A 26,610-nucleotide genomic window follows, 5' to 3' on the forward strand; every position below is an offset into this window, starting at 1 on the left:
CCCGTCCTCCCCCTACCGGGCAGGGGAGCAAGCCGTGGTCCGCCTGGCCAACTTCCTGCTGGGCCAGGCCAAGATGGCCACCCTGAAGAGCTGGCGAAGCTGGCTCACCGGGACTGGGATGGTCGATGCCCTGCAGCTCTTCCGCCTGCTGGTGCGGGCCCGCCTCTCGCTCGAGTTTGAGCACGCAGTCCTGCGGCGGACGGTGCCCACCTTCGAGGAGCGCTGGGCCCTCGAGGGGGCGCTCTGCCGAGTTGAGGCGGGGCGCCTGCTCCTCGCCCTGTAACACCCCCGGCTGCTCAAGCTGCGGACACGCGTCCAGCGGGCTGAGGCCTTGGACTTCGCTTCACGCGGGTTGACCCCTGAGGCCCCCCATGGGTGTCCCTGCTGGCAGAAATGTAAATATGTAAATAGTCCTTTGGCTCGCTGTGGTTTTTTAGTCTAGAGTGTATGGGCAGGCCTTGCAGGCCGTGAGCCCAGGACCATGTCTGTGAGGCCCAGGTGTTCGGGCCAACCTGTACATACTCTCTCTGCTGGCCCCGATTTGTCACCCTCCCTGGAATAAACGCCTCTTAAAAGTATTTTTCTTCTTCTTTTTCTTTTCTTTTTCTTTTCTTTCTAAGTGCTGGAGATCTTTTAATTTCTACCCAGAAAGACTGTTGACAGCAAGGTCAAAGGCATCTCTCTTTGCACTTGAAGCATAGTCCATGTAGTTTCCAGTTTTCTGGGTGTTCTGGGCATAAAAGCCTGTAGGGCCTTGTTTGTAGTCATGGTGCCCCATTGGAACAAGGATCTGGTGGTTGGCTCAGTGCTGAATTTAGCTGTCCTGGTCAGTGCTGAATGTTGTCTGACGAGGTAGTCAAGGTCAGGATTATGTCGCTTCACTTAGGTGTTTCACAGTTGTTCAAAGACTGCAGCTCTGCATTACAGGGTTTTTATCTGGAACCTATCTGGTTTATACCTTTGGACAGAATTACTCAAGTCGACCCAGCCTTGAGATCTTATTGGGCAAGCCCATCTACAGAAACCACTACTCTGTTCCCTTTTGTTCCAACTCTGTAGATGCTTGTAACTCCCAGAACTGGGGCTTTCTCCTGATGATAACTGAGTGAGAGTCTGTTTGCTTGTAGCTGGATTTTTTATGAATGATTAACAGAATGGATTTTCACCCTTCATCTCGAGTTCTGGACTTGTGTTGAATACCCTGGGACAGTGACCTGCATCCTTATACAGTCTCACCTAGGACGTTCGTGGTTTGAGATCGGATTGGCAACACAGCGAAGATTTTTCTTAAGGGTCTCAAGGGTGTTGGGCAAGAATTGAACAAGGATGTGAAGCTGTACTAATCTAATCCAATGGCTCCATTACAGAGGCTTGAACTCAAACTAGGTTACCTTGTCCCAGAGATGCTGTAGTGTGAGAGAAGAAATTAGTTCGAGCCAGTGGTGTTACTTGCTGAGCTCTGCTGATCTAGGCTTTGCCACAGAGTCTTAAATACAGAACTGGACAAGGATGAAACTAGAGAAGAGCAGGTATCAGATGAAAATGATCACTGTTCAAGTGTAGAGGTCCCAGCTGAGATCAGGACACCATTATACGAAGAGCTGCATGCACACACATGCACGCACTCACGCTCACTTTTGTGCCCACGTACTCTTGCTCTCTTTCCTAGTCAGGTCCTGCTGTGAGGAGCTTAATCTAAATAAAGAAGACTGGGAAAGGGAGTCTTCCCCTTCTCTACAGAGGGAGAATGAAAGCAGAGGAGGATGAGGGCTCTCTGCAGAAGATGGACAGGGTGTCTGGCAGAGGTGGAAATGAGATGGTCCCAGGAAATCTGGATTCAATGTCTTCATCAGAAGACCATATTGTCATTGCTGGCACGATAGAAGGCAGCTAGTTGTGAAAGGGGCTATATGATGTAGGGCCTCTGACAGCAGGGGACTGGGCTTGATGACCAGGAGGGCACTGCCATTCCTGTGCTCCTATAACCAAGTCCAGTCAAATTCCTTGGAGTTCTAGGTACCTGGTGAAGTATGTCTTCAGTGTCAGTCTTCTTTGTATGAATCCCCTGCTGGTTTTCATGGCACTGTGGAGCTTTCACTCTGTGAGTTCACTAAAAAAATAGAATTGCTCTTGACTCAGGCACTTAGACTGTTTTGAGAAATCCCTTTGTGAGGCTAGTGGTCTCTAGTAACTTGTGTGTACTAGGGGTGCACCAATAAAGATTTTCTTGGCTGATACTGATGGCCGATTATTAACCAGCCATATTGGCCAATCCCAATAGCAATCTAATAGCCGATCTACAGGAATGCAGCCCAGCAGCTTGGGGAGCAGCATCCTGCCAGTAAGTCTATGGGGAGGAAGGGGCATGGGAGTGGGGCAGATAGAGGCCCCCACAGTGAGGGAGGGAGTGGGGCAGGGGCAGGTGCTGCTCAGCCAGGGCAGTGAATGCGCCCCTAGGGCCAGAATGGAGCTGTGGGCAGCTGGTCAGGCACAGTGGGGCAGTTCCCCGCCTCTGCATGCACCCCCCGGGTGAGGCATGGGGTGCATGCAGAGAATGACTCATGTTCTCAAGGCAGACAAGGTTCCTTGGGTGAATTTGATATCTTTTATTAGACCAACCCAAATGGTTGGAGAATAGTTATTAAGCAAGCTTTCGGGTTCAAAAACCCTTCGTCAGGCTCAGGAAGCTGCAGCAGTTGGTGTGTGCTCTTCCTGGATGGAATGAAAAGTAAAGAAGCCAGGGGCTGGGCTGGGCTGGGGAGTCAGTTGCCAGGCAGATTATAATGTATCAAAAATCCAATGTCTATGTTTAGTCCCTGATCTCTAGTATCCAGGAGGTTGATGAAATGGAGCTCATAGGCTCGTCTCTGGGATGTGTTGTGTAAATTTCCCTTGAGGATCAGAACTGAGAGAGTGGTGGGGAGCCACACCCCTCCCTACCCCCCCCAGCAGCTCTGTCCCATGCCCCACCCTGTGGTTGCATTCGCTGCCCTGGCTAGGCAGTGCCTGCCCCTGGCCCACTCCCTCCCTCACCATGGGGGTCTCAGTCTGCCTCCCCATGCCCCTTCCCTCCCCGACACCCCTTCCCTCCTACATATCTACCAGCAGGAGGCTGCTCTCCAAGCTGCCAGGCTGCATTCGTGGTGCAGCTGCGCACATGCACACGACATTTATCGGTGACATTATTGGCCAAAAAAAGCCAATGGCTGGTAATGTTAATTTTCCTGTTATTGGTGCCGATCCAATATGTGACTGAAAAAGGTGCATCTTCAGTATGCACCTTCAGTAAGCAGGGGGTAGGAGGGCTTTGTTATGTCCTGTATTAGCAAGGACATAGGACAGTGCACCAGGTGCTGCCTGATGGAGCTGCAAGGTGTTGTGCTTCATGCTTCCCTAACTTTCTGTTTGTTTTCATTTTCCTGCTCAGGTCAGCACATCCAGCTTCCTGGAGGGTCCTTTGCTTACACTAGAAGAGAGCCACTTGGGGTATGCGTTGGGATCGGAGCCTGGAACTACCCCTTTCAGATTGCCTGTTGGAAGTCTGCTCCAGCCTTGGCATGCGGTAATAGAGACCCCCGCCCTGTTTGTTTAGGTTTTTGAGGAGTGAGAGATCATAAGGTGAAGGAAAGATTGGGGATAAGTGTTTATGGCTTAGGAGTGCACTTGGTGGCTAGTAAAGAAACTGATGGGCTCATAGGCAGGGATTGAAGACTGTGATTCTGGCATGGAGAGGAAGAAAACCAAGAAAAGGACTTGAGAAAGTCAGCAAATGGCAGCTGAGACAGAAGTGTGACAGGAAGGAATGCTGTTGCCTCAGACCAAGCAAGTAAGAGGTCATGCTAAACGGTGGTGTACAGAAGAAGGAAGAAATCAATGCAAAATCTTTGCCCCAGTTCCTTCTTGGATTGCTTTCCAGTACCAGGTACCATACTGGCACAGGGTCACTGCTGAGAACGATGCAGTCTGTGTTGGCTGCCATGTCAATCATTTACTTCAAGTCTTTGATTTAGATCCTGCCCCTGCCCTTTCTGAATGCTTATTGAGATCAAGCTCTTTTCTTCTTCCATGTGGATGATCTGTCTAAATAATTTTCCCTTCCTACCTTCCAAGCTTTTCAAGTTTTAACCTCCCCCCTCCTATTTTTTTGGATTCTTGTAGGTAATGCCATGATCTACAAGCCCTCTCCCCTCACCCCCATATCAGCAGTGATGTTGGCAGAGATCTTCAGCAAAGCTGGTGTGCCCAAAGGGTTGTTCAGTGTGGTGCAAGGTGGAGCTGCCACCGGCCAGTTTCTTTGCCATCACCCAGATGTGGCCAAGGTTTCTTTCACTGGGAGTGTGCCAACAGGCATCAAGGTAAAGACTCTTCAGCATTAGAGGAGGGTAAGAGGCTTGTAATTGTGCCTCTAATGTCAGATGATGCTCTGCAGGTCAAATCTTCCTGCAGGGTTTTGCATAAGCAGCCCACTGCCGAAGACATGGAAGGAGCATGACATGAAGCTACTCTTAGGGCACAAAACTGTTACGTAAAAGGCTGTGCTGAGTCTTCAGCATTGGGGCTGGTTTTAGGCAATAACTCTTCAAGGGTGTGCTCACAGGTTGAGGTTAAGCCTTCCTATCCTCACATAGAGTGTAGCTAATGGATAAACCTGGATGTTCCTGGAAATTTAATAAGGCTCCCTCAATCAGCCCCAAACTTGAATTAAATCTCTCTTCTCACCCCACGTCATGTAGCTGGGGAGGAGAAATTGATAGCCATTCCTACTCTTCAACACGTGTGTCGTCCCCATGTCCGTGTCGTGTTGTGTCGTGTCCCGCCCCCCGTGTATGTTAGAGCTGGTTAGGAAACTTACAATGATTTTTGTGGAAAATGCAAAAATCTCTGATCTCACAGATCAGCAAAGAAGGTCTATTTCAATGAATTCATACAGCCATACTAATCACTCTGGGGCTTGTGGAAATCTTTACCTTGGGTAAGTTAGTCTGGGACTCAAGGATTTTCTTTTCCTTCCATTAGTGTGGGATACCCAAGTAGTCCCGTTTCCTTTGGCAGATGGGGACCTCACTCATACCCTTGGTTTGCAGTTACTGCCTGCCAGAACTAAACAAATCTGCTTCTTACAACCTTCCCTTTTTTCCCTGCCCCCCTCATGTCTTGCTGGTTTATCTAAAAAATCCATTCTCTCATTAGGTGGGGACCCAAGAAGTTGAGGGCAGTTGAGAGGTACACTAGCTCAGTACAGATATGGCTGCTGCTTTTGGTATTAAGGATATTGCCACATTTATGTGCTTGTGCATCACCGTGAACTCTGGGCTAGCAATGCCCCTGCATGTGCAGTTCTGGTTGATGTGTGCCTGGATCCTTCCTGCCTAGTTCATTAGTTTTAAGTGTGTTTTAACTTACAGCATGGAAGATTTCCAGGAAGCCTGGTTCTCTTCAGGGATTTTTCTGCCATTTTAATCTACAGAAAGTATCCTGGAAATGTGCCCAGGCTGGAATGAACACAAGTCCAGAAAAGCAATATCCAGCTTTCTGAATGACTTGTTTCTGTTGGAAAGGGCTTGTGTGTGGGGCCAAGTCTTGTCCCTCACCCCTTCTCTAAGGGCAGGAGGGGAGTTCTTCCTTGCTCAACCCATACACTGTTCTCAGAGGTGGGTGTTTGTGGGTTTGCTTGGCGCCCCCCTGTTATAGCCCTTTGTCCATTCCTCACCAACTTGTCCTTTCCTTCTCTCCTTCTTTGTGTCAGATCATGGAGATGTCAGCCAAAGGAGTCAAACCAGTCACACTGGAGCTGGGGGGCAAATCCCCTCTCATCATCTTCTCTGATTGTGTCTTGGAGAATGCCGTGAAAGGAGCTCTGATGGCCAACTTCCTCACCCAGGGGGAGGTGCGTGCCTCTGTGGGGGTGGAAGCATTCACCTGTTCATTTCCTACTCATGGGATAAGCTTTGGGGAGGGGAGTAGGTAGAAAAGATTGACGAGTTAGATTGCTCCCATTCCTATCTCTATCCTACAGATAATTCATAGTTGGTAGGGTCAGAAAGGACCTGAGCAGATCATCAAGTCCAAACCCCTGCCATGACAGGAAAGAGTACTGGGGTCAAACAACCCAGCAAGGTGTTCATCCAGCCTCCTTTTAAAGACCCCCAGGCTAGGAGCCAGCACCACTTCTCTTGGAAGTTGGTTCCAGATCCTAGCCGCCCTGACTGTGAAGTAGCACCTTTTGATATCTAGCCTGAATCTACCCTCTGCCAGCTTGTGACCATTATTTCTAGTCACTCCTGGGAGTGCTCGAGGGAACAGAGACTCCCCCAATGCCTGCTGGTTCCCTTTGACTAGTTTGTAAACGGCCACCAGGTCCCCTCTCAGCTTTCTCTTGTGGAGGCTAAACAGGTTCAGGTCCCATAGCCTCTCCTCATAGGGCCTGCCCTGCTGCCCCCTGATCATGCAAGTGGCCCTCCTCTGGACCCTCTCCATGTTGTCCACATCCCTCCTGAAGTGCGGTGCCCAGAACTGGACGCAGTACTCCAACTGCGGCCTGACCAGTGTCGCATAGAGGGGGAGGATCACCTCCTTGGACCTGCTTGAGATGCATCTGTGGATGCATGACAAGGTGCGGTTGGCCTTCCTGACCGCATCCCCACACTGTCGGTCCATGTTCATCTTGGCATCAATAATGACCCGAAGATCCTTTTCTGCCTCTGCACTGATGAGAAGGGAGTTCCCAGCCTGTAGGTATGCTGCTGGTTCTTTCTCCCCAGGTGCAGCACCTTGCACTTGTTTGTATTGAAACCCATCCTGTTCTCATCCACCCAACCTGTCCAGGTCCGATTGCAGCCTATTCTCCACACCCCCACCACATCTTAGTGTCATCTGTGAATTTGAACAGGGTGCTTTTTACCCCCTTGTTCAAGTCGCTGAGGAAGATGTTGAACAGTGCGGGCCCGAGGACCAAGCCCTGGGGAACCCCACTGCCCACATCCCTCCAGGTTGAATAAGACCTGTCCACCACCACCCTCTGGGCGCGGCCCTCCAGCCAGTTAGTGACCCATCTGACTGTGTAGGTATTGACACCACAGTCTCCTAGTTTTTTAATGAGAATGGGGTGAGACAGTTTCGAAGGCCTTCCTAAAGTCCAGGAAGACTATGTCTACCGTGACACCTGCGTCTAAGGATTTTGTGACCTGGTCATAGAAGGCCACCAGGTTGGTCTGACAGGACCTGCCTCTAATGAACTCAATGGACCCAATGAATAATGTCCCAGCAGACAATGCCATCACATTTGCAAGTTACTTTTACTCTCGTTTCCTGCAACAAGGAACCTGCCTTAGACAGCAGCACGTGATGAAACATGCCTGTAAAGCTATTCACTGGGTCTCGAGAGAGCCATCCTGTTACTGTTGGCATATCACATGGGCTGCTAGTGGTGAAAATAATGCTAGAAGGCAAAGTTTGGGGTGGAATGCTTGCTTCCGTGACACCTTTCAGTTCCACAGTCAGTTGCCACAGAAACTGTGTTTCTCAGGAGTGGAGCTGATATCACCGTGGGCTCATCTTCTGCCTGGTATCTTACACAGACCAGCCATTCCCACTCTTTGCACCTTGGGGTCTGAGCCATAGTGGAGCAGTCAGAGCAGATTGCTGTGGCTCCCCCTTGCAGTCTTTTTAAATTCTATTATCCTTCAAGTCTGCTGTAGCAAATCTGCAGTAGTGCAAGGCTTTACTTGCTGACCTCATGCCAGATTCTGTAAGATGTACTTTACACACCTGCTGACGCAGGCTCCAGGAGCATGTTGGCTTTCTGTAGCTCCTGGCTGCATAATTACTAAATCGCTGTGGTGTCTCTTGATGGCGAGTCTAGGGTTTGAACAGCCAGCTTGGGTTATCTCATGCTTTTGGCTGTATATGCCTTCACCACTTGATGGTGCCAAGACTACTAAAAATCCTTGCTTGCAATATGCTTTGTGGTGAGAAAATGAATGGAGACAATAGCATGGTACCCATGTTGGGACAGCCCCCGAATTGGGAGGGTTCCAGGGCTGTTACAACCTCTGTAATCAGTCACACTGACAGGAAACTGCAGTTTTACTACTGGCCTGTACAAGGGTGAGCCAGCAGGGGAAGAAGCCCAAATCTTTCAGATTCCTCCCAGTATGGGTGGGGAAAGATAGTTGGGGTGTTTTTTAACTTAGTAGCCACATCAGTAATTTTAGCAACCAGTTGCCGAATTCCATTTCTAGAAGATACCAATCTAAATGACACAGACGGTGGCTTGTGCTTGTCTGGTGCATGGGATAATATGCTGTATGGGAGTGCTGTAATATGTTTTATACCCCTATGACCCCCAGAGAGCCTTATGCTGCATTGGATGTTCCCCCACTCCCAGGTTTGCTGCAATGGCACTCGAGTGTTTGTGCAGAGGGAGATCCTGGACACTTTCACAAAGGAAGTGGTGAAACGCACACAGAAGATTAAAATTGGAGACCCGCTTCTGGAGGACACAAGGATGGGGGCTCTCATTAGCCAGCCCCACTTGGAGCGAGTCCAGGGATTCATTAAGCAGGCGAAGGAGCAGGTGAGAGCACCGAACTGTCTTGGATTGAATGGCGTTTGTTTTAAAGTGTCTTGACCTCTGGTGGAAGGACTTCTCCCTTCCTCTGCCACTCTTGTAATAAACAAGTGGCATGCTTCTTCTTCCCCTTCCCTTCCCCTATGCCTTCTGAGGTAAAGCCCTTTTCTGCTGTAGCTGCACTGGTGATCCTACTAGGGCTACGTGTTTTAGGGATGACAAATGACATTATGACTAGACAGTGATTCTGAGATGTAGGACCTCAAAGTACTACCCAGGGTTAGGGGATCATGGGTTAATTTGCATTTTAACACACAAAGCTGAGATTCAAACTCCAGGTTTGGTTGATGTATTTATGGGACACATATATAGATGCTGCAGAATCTGGGCATTTAATTTTAAAAAAATGTGCTCATGCTTGCAAAAAAACCACCCCTTTCAGATGTGAGAGGCTAACTGTTACAGTGACACATCGCAAAGTCAGCAGGTAGTACCTCTGGGAGTGGTGAAGTTCTCAGCCTCTTTTCTCTGAGTTAGTCATTGCTAGTGCTGTTTAATGGCTGATGTATTTAAACAAATAGAGTGGGAAATAGAATGAGTAAAGTCTGGACAGGGCAGAACAGAAGGTTGGTTAAGACAGGAAGTTGTTACATACAGGCCAGATTCCACCCTTGATCTTTGTGCAGGCTTCCTGTGGGTCCCACTGGGAGTTTTACTGTGGGTTGACTGAAAAAGTTTATCTAAATATGTACCATGGACTGAAATTAAGCTAAATTTAGCCTTCTACACATAGAAATCTGATAGGCCTTGGCTAAAGGTTAACTGTAGCGCTCTTCTTTTTAATGTTAGGCCAGTAACAGATCATGTGAGCAGACTGAATTACAGCTCACTGGACTCTCAAGACAAAGCAGTGAGAAATACATTCTTCCTGCCAAGTGCCAAGTTCAGGACTCTGCATTAGCCTTTCTGCCTATTTACAAGGGGCTGCAGCTCCTGGCTGTACCAGACATGTTAGCAATATTAGTGCTGTTCTCCTGTTACATACAGAGCCCTGAACTTGGGTCTGAATATGAGCCCAAGCTCCTGAACAAGCTCTTAATAGGAAACAGCTAAACCACATTCATGCAGAATAAGGTCTCCTTATCCCTGGGAAGTTACTGATTCTGTAGCTAGAGTGACATGGTCTGGTCTCTAGCAGCTCTGAGAGGGTGTAGGGAGAGTAGTTTCTGGTCTCTTAGCCTCCTAAACAACCAGGAACTTCACTGTGGAGCTCTTACCAAAATAGATTTGACTTTTTTCCATTCCCTCCCTCCAGTAGGCTCATGGGGATGTTGGATTCCAAGATGCTCACTAAGTCAGTCTGGCTTTTGCCTCAGTCTTAAATGCCCCATCAGGAGGCCAGATCCTGAGGAAGCATGAAGGCATGGCACAGGGATAATAATACAAGTGAGAATGGTGAATTAAGTGACATGAATGTGTTGGTGCAGCTGTGGCTGCTGCTGGCTGACAGGTACATCAAGGCTCCATGCAGACTCTTGGACATGCCTGTTTACCTTCTGGTTTGGCTTATTTCCAGGGGGCAAAAGTGCTATGCGGTGGCAATCTGTATGTTCCAGATGATCCCAGACTGAAGAATGGATACTACATGCAACCCTGTGTTCTAGGTATGGTTTCTTATCTCCTTATTGGTACTATTTTATGAATAGGTTAATCCTAACAAAATCTCCTGTGTATCTGGTGATAGCTGGAACAGTCTGATAGCTGATTTCCAGGTAGCAATGTAGCTGTCAGCCCAGCCTAACCTCTGAGTATTTAAGCCACTTCCTGGATGGGTTCTGCAGCCCACACTGATGTAGCTTGTACTTGTGCTAGGTTAAAATTAGCTCAGGGTTGTCTACACAAGTGGCATTACACTCCTTGAGTGCAATACATATATATTCTGAAGAGTACAACCATTAGAGCACTCAAGCTGCATAGGAACATGCCAGATTAAATTAGTGACATAGGTGCCTAACAATAGACAGCATCTCAGGATTCAGAGGGAGATGAATAAAATCCCCAGAAAGGACAACTGAAAGACAGTCTGTTCAGAAGGTGACATTTTCACCCCTAATCTGGGCAATTAGTGGTTGCTTTACTTTAGAAGCCTGAATGTTGATACCCACTTGAGAAGATGTAGCCAAGTAGTGTGGCTGTTCAAAAAAAGGTCACTCCTTTATTTTTGAGTTCTTTGAATATTTTTGAGCATCTTACTTTCCTGTCTAGTGACAGTGAGTGCTTCAGGCAAATCACAGACAATATTTAAAAAAAATATTGCTTTCCTCTTTTATTTTCTTTAAATGGAGAAGCTCCCCTGGTGGTACTGAGTGCCCAATCTTCTCTTCACTGTTTGTTTGGTACACCTTTTCATTGCTTCTCTTACTCGCCCCCTCTTTTAACTGAATAGCTCCCTCTTCTCAGTTTCTTGCTTTCTAATGCAATTAGACTTTGTGTCTGCTGTTGGTTTTGTGTAGGGATGGCCTGTTCTGACTAGTGGAGGGTACACTTTTCATACAATGTAGCAATATTTTCATTATCTTATCCTGTTCTTTATACTTCTTAGCATCTTGCTTCACTGCTGGCCATTGCATGCAGAATAGATTCTCTGAGCTGTCCCCAGTGGTGCCTGAAGGGAGGAGGGTGGGTAATTCAGACTATCCTTTTTAACTTGCCTTCACTATCCACTTGCCCAATTTTACTTAGAAAATTCTTGAAGCTCTTTGCAACACCTGATTAACTTACTGTTCCCTAGTAGACTTTAAAGTGAGGAACCGGAAACATGAACAGCTGCTAAGGGCTTTGAATAGTGGGGTATATACCTGTTCCTTCTCTTATGAGGACAGAACCAGAATCAAAGTGTAGTCTGGTGAGGATTGATCTTTACACCTCAAACCTCCAAGAGTTAGGCCGTAATAAAGGTGAACAGCATTCAAGCTTGCAACCCTCAATTTGTTAATATATCTTATTACTGATTGGCAGTGCCCTCCTACACCCCTTTAGCCCTTGGCCTCTCACACACACTTAAACCAGTACCTTTTCAATACTGGCCTGCACATGTAGGGAGTATTGTCCTGAGTAATGGTTTTAGGTTAAAGTTCAGTGCAAGAGTGGACTTTCATAGGACACAATGGATGGTGGTTTTCTAGACAGAAGGGATGCAGCCTTTTTGCTCAGTTGGTGTTTAGCAGAATGACTGATCAGAAGATGGTACAAAAGCAAATGCCTGTACTGCACTGAAGACTGCACCTACCATGATCCCTTTCCACTCTGCATTGTGCTCCACACCTTCTAGTTTGGCTAGTAGCATGTCACCTAACCGTTCTTCAGTCAACACAGCAGGTTATGGTGGGGCAGTACAGAGAGTTCCCCTCTACAGATGCTTTCACTGAAATCTGTAATGTTTTTCAGGGAACTGCAGAGATGACATGACATGTGTGAAAGAGGAGATCTTTGGACCTGTAATGTCTATCCTACCATTTGACACTGAGGAGGAAGCTGTAGAGAGAGCCAATAACACCCCATTTGGGCTCGCGGGTGGTGTCTTCACCAGGTACAGATAGGGAGCAGTGTCAGTTGTAGAAATGGACTAGTGGTAAAGGAAGCCATTTACTGAATCAGTTTCCTTCAGGGCTTGGTGTTCCACTTAGAGTGCACAATCTGAGCCACAAGTGGCTTTCTGTAATAGAGCTACATGGAGCAGTATGGTGGTTCCATTCATGCTTTATCCTATTTTTTCTGGCACTATCATTTGTATTGTAATTGAATCTAAAAGGTTCAGTCATGATTGGGGTCCCACCATATTAGGCATTTTGTAAACCGGTAGGGAAGAGCTCCTGCTTCAGAGAACCTGCAGTGTAAAAGAACATGTCTAACAAGAAATGTATCTTGGCAGAAGTGCAGGCCTTGTAAGTAATAAGGCAATTTCTTTCCAGTTTGCCCTTAACATAACAACCCACCTCCCAGCTGTCACTTGAATGTCTTCAGTCCTTGCTCAGCCTGAGTATTCTCTTTCCTTGCCATGAGAAGACGGTTGGCTTCCTTCGGGGGGGGGAGAAGCAGATGATGAGCCAGAGATGGCCCTTGGTGGTTTCTCTGTGGTGGAAGGATGGAGACAGGTGGCCCATGTAGCCCCAGCTTGCTGCCCTGGTCTAGTAGCTATAGGTCAAGTACAACCCATGAGCAAAGACTGGGTGCTGTGTGTTAAGATCCCAAAACACTGCATGCTGGTTGGGGGCTAAATCTGCATTCTCTTCTCTATACAGTATGTGTGGATATGGGGAAGGAAATAGCTGCCTGTGGGACTCAAGCACCCAGCTCTTGAGCTGTGTGCAGAGGTGTGGGGAGTTGGCATAAGAAGGGATGGCTCTTGCTGAACTGCTGCTATCTCCTGCAGGGATATCCAGCGGGCTCACAGGGTGGTAGCTGCTCTCCAGGCTGGTATGTGCTTCATTAATAACTACAACATCAGCCCAGTGGAGCTGCCATTTGGAGGATACAAGATGTCAGGTGAGCTTTGTTTTGGCTTCTTCTTTAAAACCTGCAGAGATAAGAATGTTGGTGATAGGATGGAGTGGTATCCATCATTATAGGTTGAGGTAGATAGGATATCTCTGCTCTGCCCTTGGGAAGCCAAAAGTGCCTGGTTACTACTGTTCTGAGGGCTCAGCAATAGATTTCCCAGTACCCCAGTTACATATGAATGGAGAGACTAGCAAGTGGGCTGTAAATTTGCAAGCAGAAGCAGCAAGGGAAATTTAAAATATATAGCATGGCTCCCAGGTCAGAACTGCCCTCAGCTAATCTTTATTGTAGGGTAATTTGAAATGCTGTCCTGTTCCCTTCAGGGCCAGGGAGGGGCTTGGTGTTCTGATCCCTTGGCTGGTTACAAGGATTTGTTCTAGGGAGATGAGTAAACTCCATCCACTGCCAGCACACCTATTTATCTCACCCTTGGATCTTGTGTTTGTCCTTCACAGGGTTTGGCAGAGAGAATGGCAAAGCAGCAATGGAGTATTACTCGCAGCTGAAAACTGTCTGTGTGGAGATGGGGGATGTGGAGTCTGTATTCTAATGGCTTCAGGCCTTGCTGGGATGCAGCTGACCCTTCTCATGTCAGCCAGAGACCTGCAGTAATTTTTACATGGTAGTAATAAAAATGCCCTGAATATCAAGTAACAAGTGCCAAGGGGGGGAAAAGTGGGGGAATATGTTGCAGTCCCACAAGCAATAGGGACTTAGGCTTCTGGGTATGTCACTCTTCACTGTCTGCAGGGGAGACTGACACACACAATGTCACATGATTCAGTACCAGCTCATATTGAAGCATTCATACTACACAAAAGGGCTATAACCATAAGAGTTCCTGATTGAGTACTGGAATGGGCCTGGGCCCTTTTCTGTATGGTGTGGCTGAGGTGAGAGAAGACAGTGTCTGCTACACCCCAAACTCGTTCTCTTGTGTTTGGGCTCACTAAAAAAGTGTTACTGCAATTAATGCACACAAACATTTAATGGTAGAAGAATTGGCCCAGGAGCAGTAGACAGAGTGGGCTGTAAGTTCTACTTCTATTTCCTGTATTAAGCTCTCTTAGCTTGACAAGGCTAGAGGCTTCACACCAGGTTTTGAACCTAAGCTGGCTGTTGCTATATGCATTGGTCACTTGAAGAGGCCTGACTGACACCATCCAGCACATGTGTAGTAAGGGTAGTGTTTAATGATGCCAAGCAGCTATGAGATGCTGCTACATCACCTCCATCAGAATGAATATTGGTGCTGAGTTGTTTGACACCCCCATGCTCCCCTCCCTTCCCCCTCTGCTCCTTAAGTAGCTTGCTTATTGCTGTTTATATACTTTCAGAAATCACTGTAAAACAAGTGTCTAACTCCTTATTGAGGAAGCAAGTAAAATTTCAGACACAGCTTTTAGACTTATTTTGTGCAAGTATAGGAGACGCCTGAAGGCATTTTCTTTGCCCTCTAAGGCAAAGGCAGGGTCAATGTTAAAGGCATCCTCTGCAAGGCATACTTTTATTACTAGTTGAAACTGTCCAGAAAATGTGGAGGTGGTCTGTGTTAGAATTACTGGCTGCCTTACCCATAATGAATCCAAGCAGTTTTCTGATTCATAGGTTGTGTTTCATCCTGTTATCAAAGTCAGGGTTTGCCTAGCTGGCATTTCAGGAGTTAACTCAAAAGCAAATCTCACCCACAGCAGAGCTGCTGTCCAGATTACAGAGTGTAAATAAAGTCTCAGTTGCCAGCAGGATCTTTTAAAACAAAGCAATGATCGCAAATTTAAAGAAGTAAAACTGCGGAGGGTAGAGTACAGTAAGCTTCTCACCAGAGCTGGCTGGCTCTCTTCTCCTAGCAGGTGATAACTAACTTGATTCTAACGCTTTCTATTGTGTAAAATAGAATACAATTGCTGCAGGAATTCAGATCAAACCAAAGGAAGTGATGAGAAAAGCTTAAAAGGTAGTCAGAGTTTGTGCAGCTGAAGAGATGAACCAGACAAAGGTAGTAACACCAAGGAGTTATTTGGAGTGCTGCATACACTTAAGTAGGAAGAAAGGTATAAATGTAAATTCTCAATTTAAGATGACAGAAGTTCTGCATAAGGCCTGTTTTTAAATTTTGGCATAGGCTTCAGCTCATGTATAAGATGCATAACTGGATGAGCTGAAATGGTATAGGGCAGAGATGTTAAACATACAGTTTGTGGGCTGGATGTCATGCAGAGTTCCCAGAGAGGCCAGGAATTCAGGGGCAGGCCTGCTGCTGAAATCCAGGATGCAGAACCCTGTTGAGGATGTGTGGGGGCAGCAGGGGGCAAGCAATGGCTATGTTAACTGCCACATCCAGATCTGGCCTGTATGGAGCCCCACAGTCTGGATCTGGCCTTGAGGGCCAACTGAGTTTGACACCCCTGGTACAGGGAAGATATCTAAGGAAACCAGTTCTAGGTTGTCATCTATTGAGGGCATAAAGCCTTTTCAATAAAGAGTAACTCTGAAGGTGCTTCTAAAAAGTTAGTAATGTACTTAAAGAGAGAATTTATGTTCTCCAAGGCACGTGTATTCTGGTCCTTGCTGCCTCCTCTTTACTTGGAATTGGGAAGAATTTGCTTTGAAGACTGCAGGGCAAGACAGCACTTGGGTGCAAAGCCCTGGCACCTCCTCCAATGGAGAATGAGTTGTCACTTGCAAACAGGGTAATGATGCTACCAAAGTTGTGATCTCATCTCATGGGCAGGAGGGGAGCAGAGGACTCAAGTTCTCCTTCAGCTGTGTGCACCAGCTAAGTGAGACCCACTAGCTGGCACTCAGCTCCAGCTGCCAGAAGCAAAGGCTTAAGCTTTATCTGGGAACCAGAACAAGGCATTGATGCAGTGCAAAGCAGTCAACTTATCTGCATTCCTAAGTGAAAGCATTTAGCTAATACTCTTCTGGGCATGAAAAGATGGTCCTGCTTGCTGGGGAAAGATTCAGTTTTCTCCACACCAGTCTAAAGAGCAGCTAGTGCTTGTGGTAGCATGTTGTCTGCATTATCTTCCTAGCACACAGGAGGAAGTATGGTGCAATAAAGAGCCCTGAGTGCTAGCCATATATACAAGAGAAGCTCCTCCCCATATCACTAGCCAGATATTCCTTTACAAGTGCCATTTCAGTTTTACTTACCTTTTAGAAGAGTCCTGAATTGACCCCTTTGTGTCTTATTTAAGAGAAGAAACAGCAGCCATGGTGGAAATTAAGGATTGTATTACTGGAACTGCTCCCCACCCCACAAAAAAAAAAAAAAAGAAAACATCAGATTCTCCAGGGAGAGCACAGGTATCTGCAGGTCAGTTACTCAGTGGCAACCCAGCCGAGGTGCTGAAGGGCTGAATACAGAGCGTTTCCCACCAATCCAATAAGTGCGATTGAACCAATGCCTCCTCGTCTTCTCTTTTTGGGATCTATAGAGAAGACAATATGTGCTTACTTAATGAAACAGCATCATCCTGCTTTCTAGTTTGGATTGTCTGCTCCCTAATCCACAGCACTAACCTGAGCAGAGCAGTGAAGTTTATAATTAACATTTTAGGAAGAGGACAGTGTTTAGATTGGGGCAGCTTGCTAGAGTGACTTTAGTCTGAGCTATGCAATTTATCCCCTCTCGGAAGAAGCCACAAAGTTTTGATGGGACATGATGGTTAGAAGCATGTAGCTGAGGTTTTTGTTGCATTAGCCCTGCTGCCAGGCAGCTTGGTTTCCCTTCCCATGATACAAGCCAAGTCCTGAGTTCAGGGTTCTGTGTTTCCTCTGCTCTAGCAAACAGGCCTGACAGCTGAATTACAGCTGCATACTTAATGCTACTACAAGTAGTAGCAGTTTTCCTTGGGGGAATCTGAACTAGGCAGGCATATAGGGGATGGAATAATTTTAGGTAGCACTTGCCCTGTGGACAGTACACAGAATGTCTCTACTTCGGGGTCTTGTGGCTTCTGCATTACTACAAAAGTTTTGTCATTCTTTCTCCAACCACTCATGCCAGTCATCTAAGGAATGATCTGGTGCAGAACTAGCTTGGCAGGCTAAATACTTCATATACAACAGGGGAGAGGCTGGCATATCATAGTACTGCCTGAATAGCTGCTTTGGAAAAAAAACATCTGCAAATAAGCTCTCACCCTGGGATAGGAATCTTTGTCCTCATCATCACCAATGACTTGCAAGCCATCTCCCAGTAGAGAAAAAAACTGGGAGGTTAGCATTGAGGTTGTAGGGTGCAGAACTCAAGTTTCAAATGAAGTCAGTACTTTGATGGAAAGCACTGTCAGGCCAGTGGGCATTCAGTCTAAAGACTCACCTCCTGTGTAATAGCCATAGGCATACAGTATTCTCCCAATGATCCAGGCATGGCCAAGCCCAACAGCAACACGCTGGATATAAACAAGGAAGATTAAGGATTTTGGAGCTTGGAAAACTGACTCACTGCTGTTTATCCACTTTCACTTGGCTAGTTTGATACACAAACACTCCCTTTCCCCTTTTTTCAACTCTATTTCCATTCCTGGTAGCAGAAAACTCCACAATTTTTTTGGCTTTTTGTAAAATGGAAAAGTTATGGAGGTCTGTTTAGGGAAAAAGGCTCCTTTCCCTTCTGCCCCTCAATTTTATGGTGAACCACTTTGTAGTACTGCACATATTACAGACCACCCGAGACTGAAGCTCAAAGCATGCAAGGGGGAAACTAAAGCTAAAACAGGGCAGCTTAGTCCTTTTTCATTTGTTTCTGCATACTGTGCGGTAGCCCCACGCACTCAGGCATTTAGCAGGACCATATGACAGTAAAATCCTACCCCCTTTTACTCTATAAGCCTAGCATATGACATACCACAGACAGTGTTAATCTCATAAAAATATAAAGATAGGGTTCCCCATGTTGCATTTTACCTATAACCCCACCATTTTAGACCCAACCTACGGATAGTACTTACCGGGTGGTACGCTCCACCTGTAGCTAGAAAGAATAGGAAGGCGGGGTAAACTTCCAACCTGAAAATGAAACACAGAAGTTTACACTTGGACTGAAGTTTCTACTAGTTTCTGAAGAGATAATTGTGAAAACTTAGCCTGGAAGCCTGCCTCATCTTGCCCCACATTAGCAAAATTGAAAAAAGTCTAGATTATAGAAACCACAAGGAAGGTGGTGAACTGCTCACAAGAAGATTTGAAGTCCAGCCTTTAGCTGCCCCTATATTACCAGGGGAGTGGAGGCAAGGTCTGCCATGTGGAGCCAGAGGGAGGTACAATGCAGCCTCACTGTGCACAGATTTGGGAAACCTGGAGATTGCAGAGGCACTGCCCAGGTTCATCACTCCATTCACTGTATGCCCTGAGGTTCCCTTTTAGAGGCACTGCCAAATGCTAATCACTATTAATAAGCTAGGGAACACACCCCAGTCATGCTGTGTGTGCAGTCTCATCACTCCTGGCTGGTAATCAACAAGCCATGAATTCTCTGGGACATTCAGACACTCAGCACATCAAGATTCACACCCAAGGCAATGACATACCTCTGGAAACACAGGTCCTTTGCCAGAGGCAAACTAGCGGGGTCTATGACACACCACCACAGTCCCCTCCATAAGGATGGCTTATAGTCTGGCCTTGGCTGCAAAAACAAGCCTCTGCAGTATTAGGCAGAATGAAGGCCCTCCACTGACTTGCCTACTAATATTGTACTGTAACATAATGCAGAATTCTTTTCAGGAAACAAACCCAGACATAAAAATGTTTAGCAGCAGCAAATCCCAGTTTGTAAACAGCAAGTGCTCACAAGCCAGCACTTGGCCTACATTAGCATGCAATACTCACGTGTTCTGGTGTGCACGCTGGATGCAGTTGAAGATATGTCCATTATCAGGATCTGTGCTATACATGATTGGATACTGTTAAAGACACCAGAGGTTAGCAAAGAGGCACTTTCACATCTTTTTGCTCTAATGTCATTCTCCACTACTCTGGGCATGCTTCTGTATTCCCCAAGTTAACATTCCCAAAAAGACAATCCTATTTATTTTTTTCTTTTGACAAGACCATCCAGCTGTCTCAGGTTTTGAGGAGTCTAAGCCAAGGTGTACCACATTAGTTTCCCTCAAGAATATGCTAAAAAAAATGTATTTCAAGCTCCTTGTTGCACTGACTTAACAGCACACAGAAGCCAGGGTACAAAATCAACACCTGCCACATGTTTCAGCAATTGCTACTAGCTACAAAAAATAACAACATACACCCCCACCCTTTAGCTCTGCTCAACCCAGTCGTGGCTGGTTCTCTCTGCAATCCCTCTGAATGGCAGGAGGCAACAAATGCTTTCCTGAAACACCACAGGGGGTTCAGAGCTATGTGCACTCATGATGCTCTTTGTTTACCCACAAACATGGTGTTTGTGTGGGTATTTCACCCATGAGCATCTACTCTGAATATAAGCCTGCTAAGCTCTGGTCTCAACTCATGCACTACACTGAATTCAATGCCTATTGCTTTTACTCATCTACAATAAAAACGTTCCCTTGCCCTTACAAGATTAGTGCTAAGGTAGAGTACTTGTACCTGCTACTCCATGTCACAAGACCAGTTTAGCACCTCAGAGACCCTAAACTAGGTGTGTAGGAACTGCCATCATAGATTATCCATAGGGCCTGACCCAGGCCTCAGTGCTAACAGCATAAGCCCATAATCATTTGAGCTAGAGAGGTCAACTCAACTGAACTCTTATCCTCCATACACCAGTCACTACAAGAACATGCATCACTGTTACCCGGGCAAAATTAGCACCCCACAGCCATCCAGATATTGCTATAGCCATGGTACACACCCACTGATCCACCCTCAATCCTCTATGGCTGAGAGCTTTGTAACACTAGTTCCCAAGTCTCTCAGATACACACCTGGGGGAAGGGCTTACATCAGGGGTGGGCAAAATGCGGCCCGGGGGTCGGATGCGGCCCACCAGGCCATTCTATCCGGCCCACGGGGCCCCTAAAAAATTTAGGAAATTAATATTAATCTGCCCCGGGCTGCCCTCAATGGCTTGCCGAAACTCAGTAAGCGGCCCTCTGCCCAAAATAATTGCCCGTCCCTGGCTTACATAGTAATTATTTGAGTGGTTACAGCTGCCTCCAAATAGGGAAGGCTTCACATGCTAATGGCCTGACTCACTCACAGGGCCAGCCACTGCCCATCCAATTAGCCCTATTCTCCTGTAAATAGGATTCAAAGATGAATTGGGAGATGAAAGGCACTTTGAAAAAAGATTCTTTGTGGGATTTACCTTTAAAAATCTTTCTACTTTAAAAAGAAGGGGAAAGGAATGCATAAGTTAAAGTTGCTGAAAGATCAGTTCACTTTTTCCTGTCCCAAATCCATCTTTCCCACAGAAAACCTACATTTCCTGGTTGCTGGGAACAGCATGTACTGACAGGCAAGACTGCTTGGTTTCTTGCTTGTCAGCGTCTCCAAGTCTGGAGCTTCCTTGCTAAAATACACCCCTTTCATTCCCAAGCAGGTAATGCTTCACTGACCCTACCCCACAGAGATTCAGCTTGAAAAAGTAAAAGATAAAAAGAGCATAGTAAAATGCCAACTCTGTTCCCAGCTACATGGTGGGGGAGATGTTGCCAGGCTACCAGAAATACTGTATTCTACAGAATTCTGTATGCTACAGAAGTCTCTGTTACAAGCTCCATTCTAGATTTTAGATTCCTGGAAATCTGTAGATTTTGCAGCTTGCTAGATTGGTGGGGCTTGGTTAGCACACAGCAGCAGACTCAATTCCATCCTACCACCCCAACCTAATCTTACACCTTACTGTCACCTCCCATGCTTTGTCTTGCACAGGAAAGCAGCAAGGTAACTGGCACAGAGAACAGGATGCAACATTCAAATACATCTATGTGGGCATAGTAAAGGGATGCATGCCACTTCTCCCTCCCAGCGGCACTGACTAGAGCAAAGTCAGGGTAGTCACCAGGTTAGAACCCAAGCACCCCAGCATGTCAGGCTCATAGGAAGGACAAGAGCATAACTAGTACTGCAATACCAAGTTAGTTAGAGCTCTGGCCAGTTCTGAATTTCTGCTGCATAGTTTTGAGTTACTTCCCTCATTCTCTCCTCCCATTTAGGGTATGAATGGACATCTTCTTTGGAATGGGATCAACCATGCCAGAAGTTATGGCACAGCTGCACTACTTCGCTGACGTCTACAGATGTCACTAGGGTTGCTGTCCTGCAGGGTCAGGCTCCTGTTGCACACAGGGCTTCAGGGGTCCAATCCTGTGTGACAACAGCTTTGGGTACCATGCCCTGACTTGGGACACACATCTGTAAGCAAGGGAGGCTGCATAGTGGTTCTTCCACTTGTAGACACATGCCTGGGAATCCCCTGCAGGAGAATTCCCATGCCAAGCAATAAGCAAACAGATGTCTTCCCCTTTAAGGCACCACAAATTCCGCCTTTATTATGGCAACATTTTTTTCAGCACCTGGAGCCAGACAAGGGGCTAGGACATCTGTTTGCTTGCAATTTGTGCCTCCATAAAATTTGTTTATGGTGGCACAAAGGTGAAATCTGTGTGTGCTTTTAAGAGTCACTGGATAAGACTGCTGTTGTCTTGGCTTATGCTAGGGCTCAAACGAGGGACTTCCTAGGTACAATCATGAGTTTCTACAGCTTGGGTTAGAGCCAGGCTCTCTAGCTAAGAGCTGTAACAAACCCATATAGCACAGAACACTGCAAAAGCCTTTACCACAAAGCCACCATTAAACAGGACATGGTTCTATGGAGAAAGCTCCTCAGGACCTGGTGAGGTACAAAGATACAGAGCTGAATACTGCAGCCACCTGATGCTACCCAACAACCTCTGATGTACAGTACATACTAAAATCCAGAGAAACAAACTCCAACATGCACGTGGCCTACAAAATTTGAGCTTTCCCCTAATTTCCACTGCTTCTACCTTTCCAAGCCAAACTGGCTTCTTTGCTTGAGAAAAACTAGTAGAGGAGCTCTTAGTGCCTTGGGGGCAGGCCTACCCATGCCTCCCACTCACCTCTATATTGTACTTCTTGCGAGCCTTCGCCACATTCACTGCAAGGTGTGTGATCAAGACAAAACTAGCAGCACCAGTCAGGACCACGTAGCCATATTCCTTGGAAAGGACCACCATCTTGGCACTGCAAGAGAGAAAAATTGTTATGGTCCTGTGGCAGGACTGAGAAATCCACAAAAAAGAATGTATATCAGGTGTACAATTAACCCTCTGCTAGTATGAAGAGTGGGAAGCGTGGCAAGAATGGATAAAAATCCTTCCAGGATGGGGGCTTGGGCAGCTGAAGGAAGGAACAGTGAATCACAGGGCTGTCACCTCTAGTTGCTTACTGAATTCCAGGCCAAGCTGTTCAGCACAAAATGAAATGAATTGGCTCTTGGTTCAGTTCTCATTAGGTGTGCATACTACACAATCACCACTGTCAGAACAGCCCCACATTAGCACTCACAGGGATCAAGGATGGGCCCTGGAGACTGCAGATCCCTGGAAATGATCCTCTTGATCACTTTACATGAGGTGCTCTTGGATGGATGCATCCCTGGCAGCAGTAAAATTTGCATGACTAGCTCTATTCAGATGTATTAGTTCTATTGCTGATGCTGTCCCAAATATGGACTTGGGGTGCGTGGTCTAGCTCCCACTGAAGACGGTGGTAAGATTACAACCAACTTTAGTGGAATTGGATTAGACCAGAAGCCATTGGCATCTGCTGGAAAGTTGCAGGACATTTAACCCTAACAGACTGCCTTCAAAAAGGGCTTTTGTCCCATGTCTGGCCACAGCAGGATGTGACACCACATGCTGGCATACAACACAAGAATTAGTGGAAGGCTCTTCTCACTTTGACAAATGTATCTATTTAGTAAAAAAGTGAAAACAAGACTTTGGACTAGAAAGCCAGCAAAACGTGTAATAATCTTATTGCCAGAAGCTGGTGAGCACTAAAGAGAGCTGGCCTGGACCCACATGATTAAACAGAAAGCCCCCAGAAACAGAAATCTTTGGTTCTCTTCTCCAGTAGGTCTGGTAAATACCAAGGTCTTGCAGACACACTAAGAACCAAAAATGCGTCCTCATGCATGCTACCCAAACCTGCAAATTTCATAGACATTTGGGCTGGAAGGGATCCCGGAGGATCATTCAGTCCAGCCTCCTGCCCCATGGGCAGGAAGTCAGCAGGGATCATAGGATCTCAGCAAGATAAGCATCCACATGCGTCTTGAAGGCATTCAAAGTGGGTGCTTGAACCACCTCTGGCGGCAGTCTATTCCAGACCTCAGGGGCTTGGACAGTAAACAAATTCTTACGTCCAGCCTGAATCGGTCACGGTGGAGCGTGACTGTTTGATCTTGTCATCCCTTGGGGCGCTCTGGTGAACAGATGCTCCCCCAGATCCTGATGAGCACCCCTGATAAACTTATAGGTGGCCACCAGATCACCCCTGAGCCTGCACTTTTCTAGGCTGAAGAGTCCCATGGCTCTCAGCCTCTCATCATAAGGTCCGTTTTCCTGACCTCTGATCATGTGCGTGGCTCTCCTCTGCACTCTCAAGCTTCTCCACATCCTTTTTGAATTGTGGAGCCCAAAACTGGACGCAGTACTCCAGCTGCAGCCTCACCAAGGCCGAGTACAATGGGAGAATGACGTCCCGGGATTTGCTTGAGAAGGATCTATGGATGCAAGCTAGCGTTTTGCTCACTTTACTAGCTGCAGCATCACATTGAAGGCTCATGTTCATCTTGTGGTCAATCATGACCCCCAAGTCCCTTTCATCCATAGTGCTAACCATCACCCTCCTGTCCTCAAGTGTGGATACTTTACCCCAAAGTTTGGTATCATCGGCAAACTTGGCCAGTCCGCTTCTGACTCCAATGTCCACATCATTAATGAAGATGTAGAACAATATAGGTCCAAGGACAGAACCTTGGGGGACCCCACAGGTCACAGGGTACTATGACGATTGACTTCCATCAACCACTACCCTCTGGGTCCGACCATAGAGCCAGTTCCCCAGCCAGGAGATCATGGTGGACCCAAGGCTGCAGTTGGCCATTTTTACCAAGGGGTGATTATGGGATACCAGATCGAAGGCTTTTGTAAAGTCAAGATGTACAACATCAATCTCCTCTCCCTTGTCCAGGTGATAAGTCACCTGGTCATAAAAGGAAATACGATTGGTCAAGCAAGACCTACCCACAACAAGCCCGTGCTGGCTATCCCTCAGGATGTTGCTATTGGACAATCCGTTAAGAATGACCTCTTTGATAATCTTTTCTAAAACCTTCCCTGGGATAGAGGTCAGGCTGATGGGCCTGTAGTTTGCCAGACCTACTTTCCTCCCTTTCTTGAAGATAGGCACGACATTGGCCTTCTTCCAATCTTCGGGCACTTCACCAGAGCACCAAGAGTTCTCAAAGATCTATGCCAGGGGCTCAGCTATGATGCTTGCCAGCTCCCCGAGTACCCTTGGGTGTAAACTGTCAGGGCTGGTTGACTTGAAGGTGTCCAGCCTGTCAAAATGTTCCTTCACATGGTCAGCTTCTATGGAGGGCAAGGAATCTCCCTCTCCCAGGTTTCCCTCACCCACAGTGGGCAGGGGCATCCTATGGGACTGGTGAAAAACTGACGCAAAGTACCCATTAAGCAAGTTTGCTTTTACATGGGCATCGGTTGTCAGTTGTCCCATCTGGTTTAGCAGGGGTCCAATGTTGCCCTGGCTTTTCCTCCGGCCCCCCACATATCTAAAAAAGGAGTTTTTATTGTCCTTGATATTTGTAACTAGCTGGAGTTCCATCACAGCCTTGGCTTTGCTCTGGTCCAGACCTGCACAGAGCAAACCAGGAGAGTATTCCTCCTTGGTGCTGGTTCCAGTCCTTCATCCTTTGTAGGTCTTTCTTTTAAGATGCAGGAGGTTTGCCAGTTCCCTGGAAAGGCAAGGGGGCTGCTGTGCTCTTTTGCTGCCTTTCCTCCGAGACGGGATAGACTTTGCTTGTGCATCCAGGATTGCTTCCTTGAGGAGCAACCACTCATCCTGAACTCCCCTCCCCTTTGGGTTGTGGCCCTTTAGGGCCTCACTGACAAGCCTCCTGAGCTTGTCAAAGTCAGCTTTCCTGAAGTAAAGGGCTTCCATATTACTGACTGACTTGCCAGCTTTATGGCTCATGGTCACCGTCACCCAGCTTCCCTTCAATCGTTAGGTCGCCGATTAGGTCATCCCCGGTTCCCAGTATGAGGTCGAGCAGCGTCTTCTCTCTCGTCAGCCCGTAGACTTCCTGCATCAGATAGTGGTCATCCACGTATGAGAGAAAGTTTTGCGATCGCTCAGATTTGGCTAAGCGCTCCTCCCACGAGATGTCTGGGTAGTTAAAGTTTCTCATGACAATCATGTACCGGGAGTGCGCGGCTTCAGCTAATTCCTTGGCAAACTCCTGGTCAAGGTCTTGACCCTTGGGTGGGGGTGTGTAGTAGACTCCCACCATAGTATCCCCTGTGCCGTGTTCCCCACGGATTTTAACCCAGAGGGTCTCAAGTCACCCACTGTGGATGTCAATGTCAGCTTGCAAGGACGTGTAGCTTTCCTTGACATAGAGAGCTACACCTCTGCCCCTTTTGTTCACTCGATCCCTCCTGTACAGGGTATAGCAGTCTATATCTATGGTCCAGTCATGGGTGGAGTCCCACCAGGTCTCCGTTATCCCTATGACATCATAGTTATTTGCGTTTAGCAGGAGGACAAGTTCCTCCTGTTTATTCCCCAAGATCCTGGTATTTGTGTGTAGGCACGCAAGTGTTCCCTTGGGGGCCCTCGCCTTGGCTACAGATTGTTGCAGGGCTGGGATCCCTTAAATGCCTTGACCTGCTGGCTTTGCAAGGGTTGCTCACCAGGCCAGCAGTAGCAGTAGTCCCCCATCCCCTGGCAGGCTTAGTTTAAAGCCCAGTGGAGCAGGTCAGCCAGTCTGGCTGAGAAGAGCCTCCTCCCCAGCAGAGAGAGGTGGAGGCCATCATAGTTTCATAGTAGTTAGGGGTCAGAAGGGACCTGAATAGATCATCTAGTCTAACCCCCCGCCACTGGTTGGAGCACACGCTGGGAATCACATGACCCCAGACAGGTGTTCATCCAACCTCTTTTTGAATTTACCCAAGGTAGAAGCAAGGACCACTTCCCTAGGAAGTTGGTTCCAGATCCTAGCCACCCTAACAGTGAAATAGTGCCTCCTAATCTCTAGCCTGAACCTATTCTCCAGCAGCTTCTGGCCATTGTTCCTCATCACCCCAGGTGCTACCCTTCCTATTTGCTGCTGATCTCCCCTAACGAGGTTATAGGCAGCCATCAAATCCCCCCTCAGCCTCCGCTTGCTGAGGCTGAACAAGTTCATGTCCCTCAGCCTCTCCTCACAGGGGCTGCCC

General features: G+C 47.2%; 2 protein-coding genes across 6 annotated transcripts in view; one reads left to right on the forward strand and one right to left on the reverse strand.

The window, feature by feature from the left end:
• The window catches only part of ALDH9A1 (aldehyde dehydrogenase 9 family member A1), a 23,154-nt gene extending 7,532 nt beyond the window's left edge, over positions 1-15,622 (forward strand). The window contains exons 4-11 of the mRNA XM_025196726.1: positions 3,428-3,562; positions 4,159-4,355; positions 5,747-5,887; positions 8,387-8,575; positions 10,146-10,233; positions 12,017-12,158; positions 13,002-13,114; positions 13,585-15,622. Of these exons, the coding sequence (XP_025052511.1) occupies positions 3,428-3,562; positions 4,159-4,355; positions 5,747-5,887; positions 8,387-8,575; positions 10,146-10,233; positions 12,017-12,158; positions 13,002-13,114; positions 13,585-13,679 (1,100 nt within the window). The 3' untranslated portion in view covers positions 13,680-15,622. The remainder of the gene's footprint in view (positions 1-3,427; positions 3,563-4,158; positions 4,356-5,746; positions 5,888-8,386; positions 8,576-10,145; positions 10,234-12,016; positions 12,159-13,001; positions 13,115-13,584) is intronic.
• A 727-nt stretch (positions 15,623-16,349) lies between these two features.
• MGST3 (microsomal glutathione S-transferase 3) overlaps positions 16,350-26,610 on the reverse strand; it is a 17,598-nt gene continuing 7,337 nt past the window's right edge. For 4 of the 5 annotated variants that reach the window (XM_025196757.1, XM_025196756.1, XM_006017723.3 and 1 more), the window contains 5 exons: positions 22,204-22,327; positions 18,968-19,041; positions 18,088-18,145; positions 17,457-17,529; positions 16,350-16,563 (listed from right to left, as the gene is read on the reverse strand). In XM_025196757.1, the coding sequence (XP_025052542.1) occupies positions 16,454-16,563; positions 17,457-17,529; positions 18,088-18,145; positions 18,968-19,041; positions 22,204-22,320 (432 nt within the window). In that variant the 5' untranslated portion in view covers positions 22,321-22,327 and the 3' untranslated portion in view covers positions 16,350-16,453. Of the gene's footprint in view, positions 16,564-17,456; positions 17,530-18,087; positions 18,146-18,967; positions 19,042-22,203; positions 22,328-25,309; positions 25,476-26,610 lie in introns of those variants that run through there. The other variant, XM_025196758.1, reaches the window with a different exon arrangement.

Source organism: Alligator sinensis, unplaced genomic scaffold (assembly GCF_000455745.1).
Source record: "Alligator sinensis unplaced genomic scaffold, ASM45574v1 scaffold31_1, whole genome shotgun sequence".
Lineage (NCBI taxonomy): Eukaryota > Metazoa > Chordata > Crocodylia > Alligatoridae > Alligator > Alligator sinensis.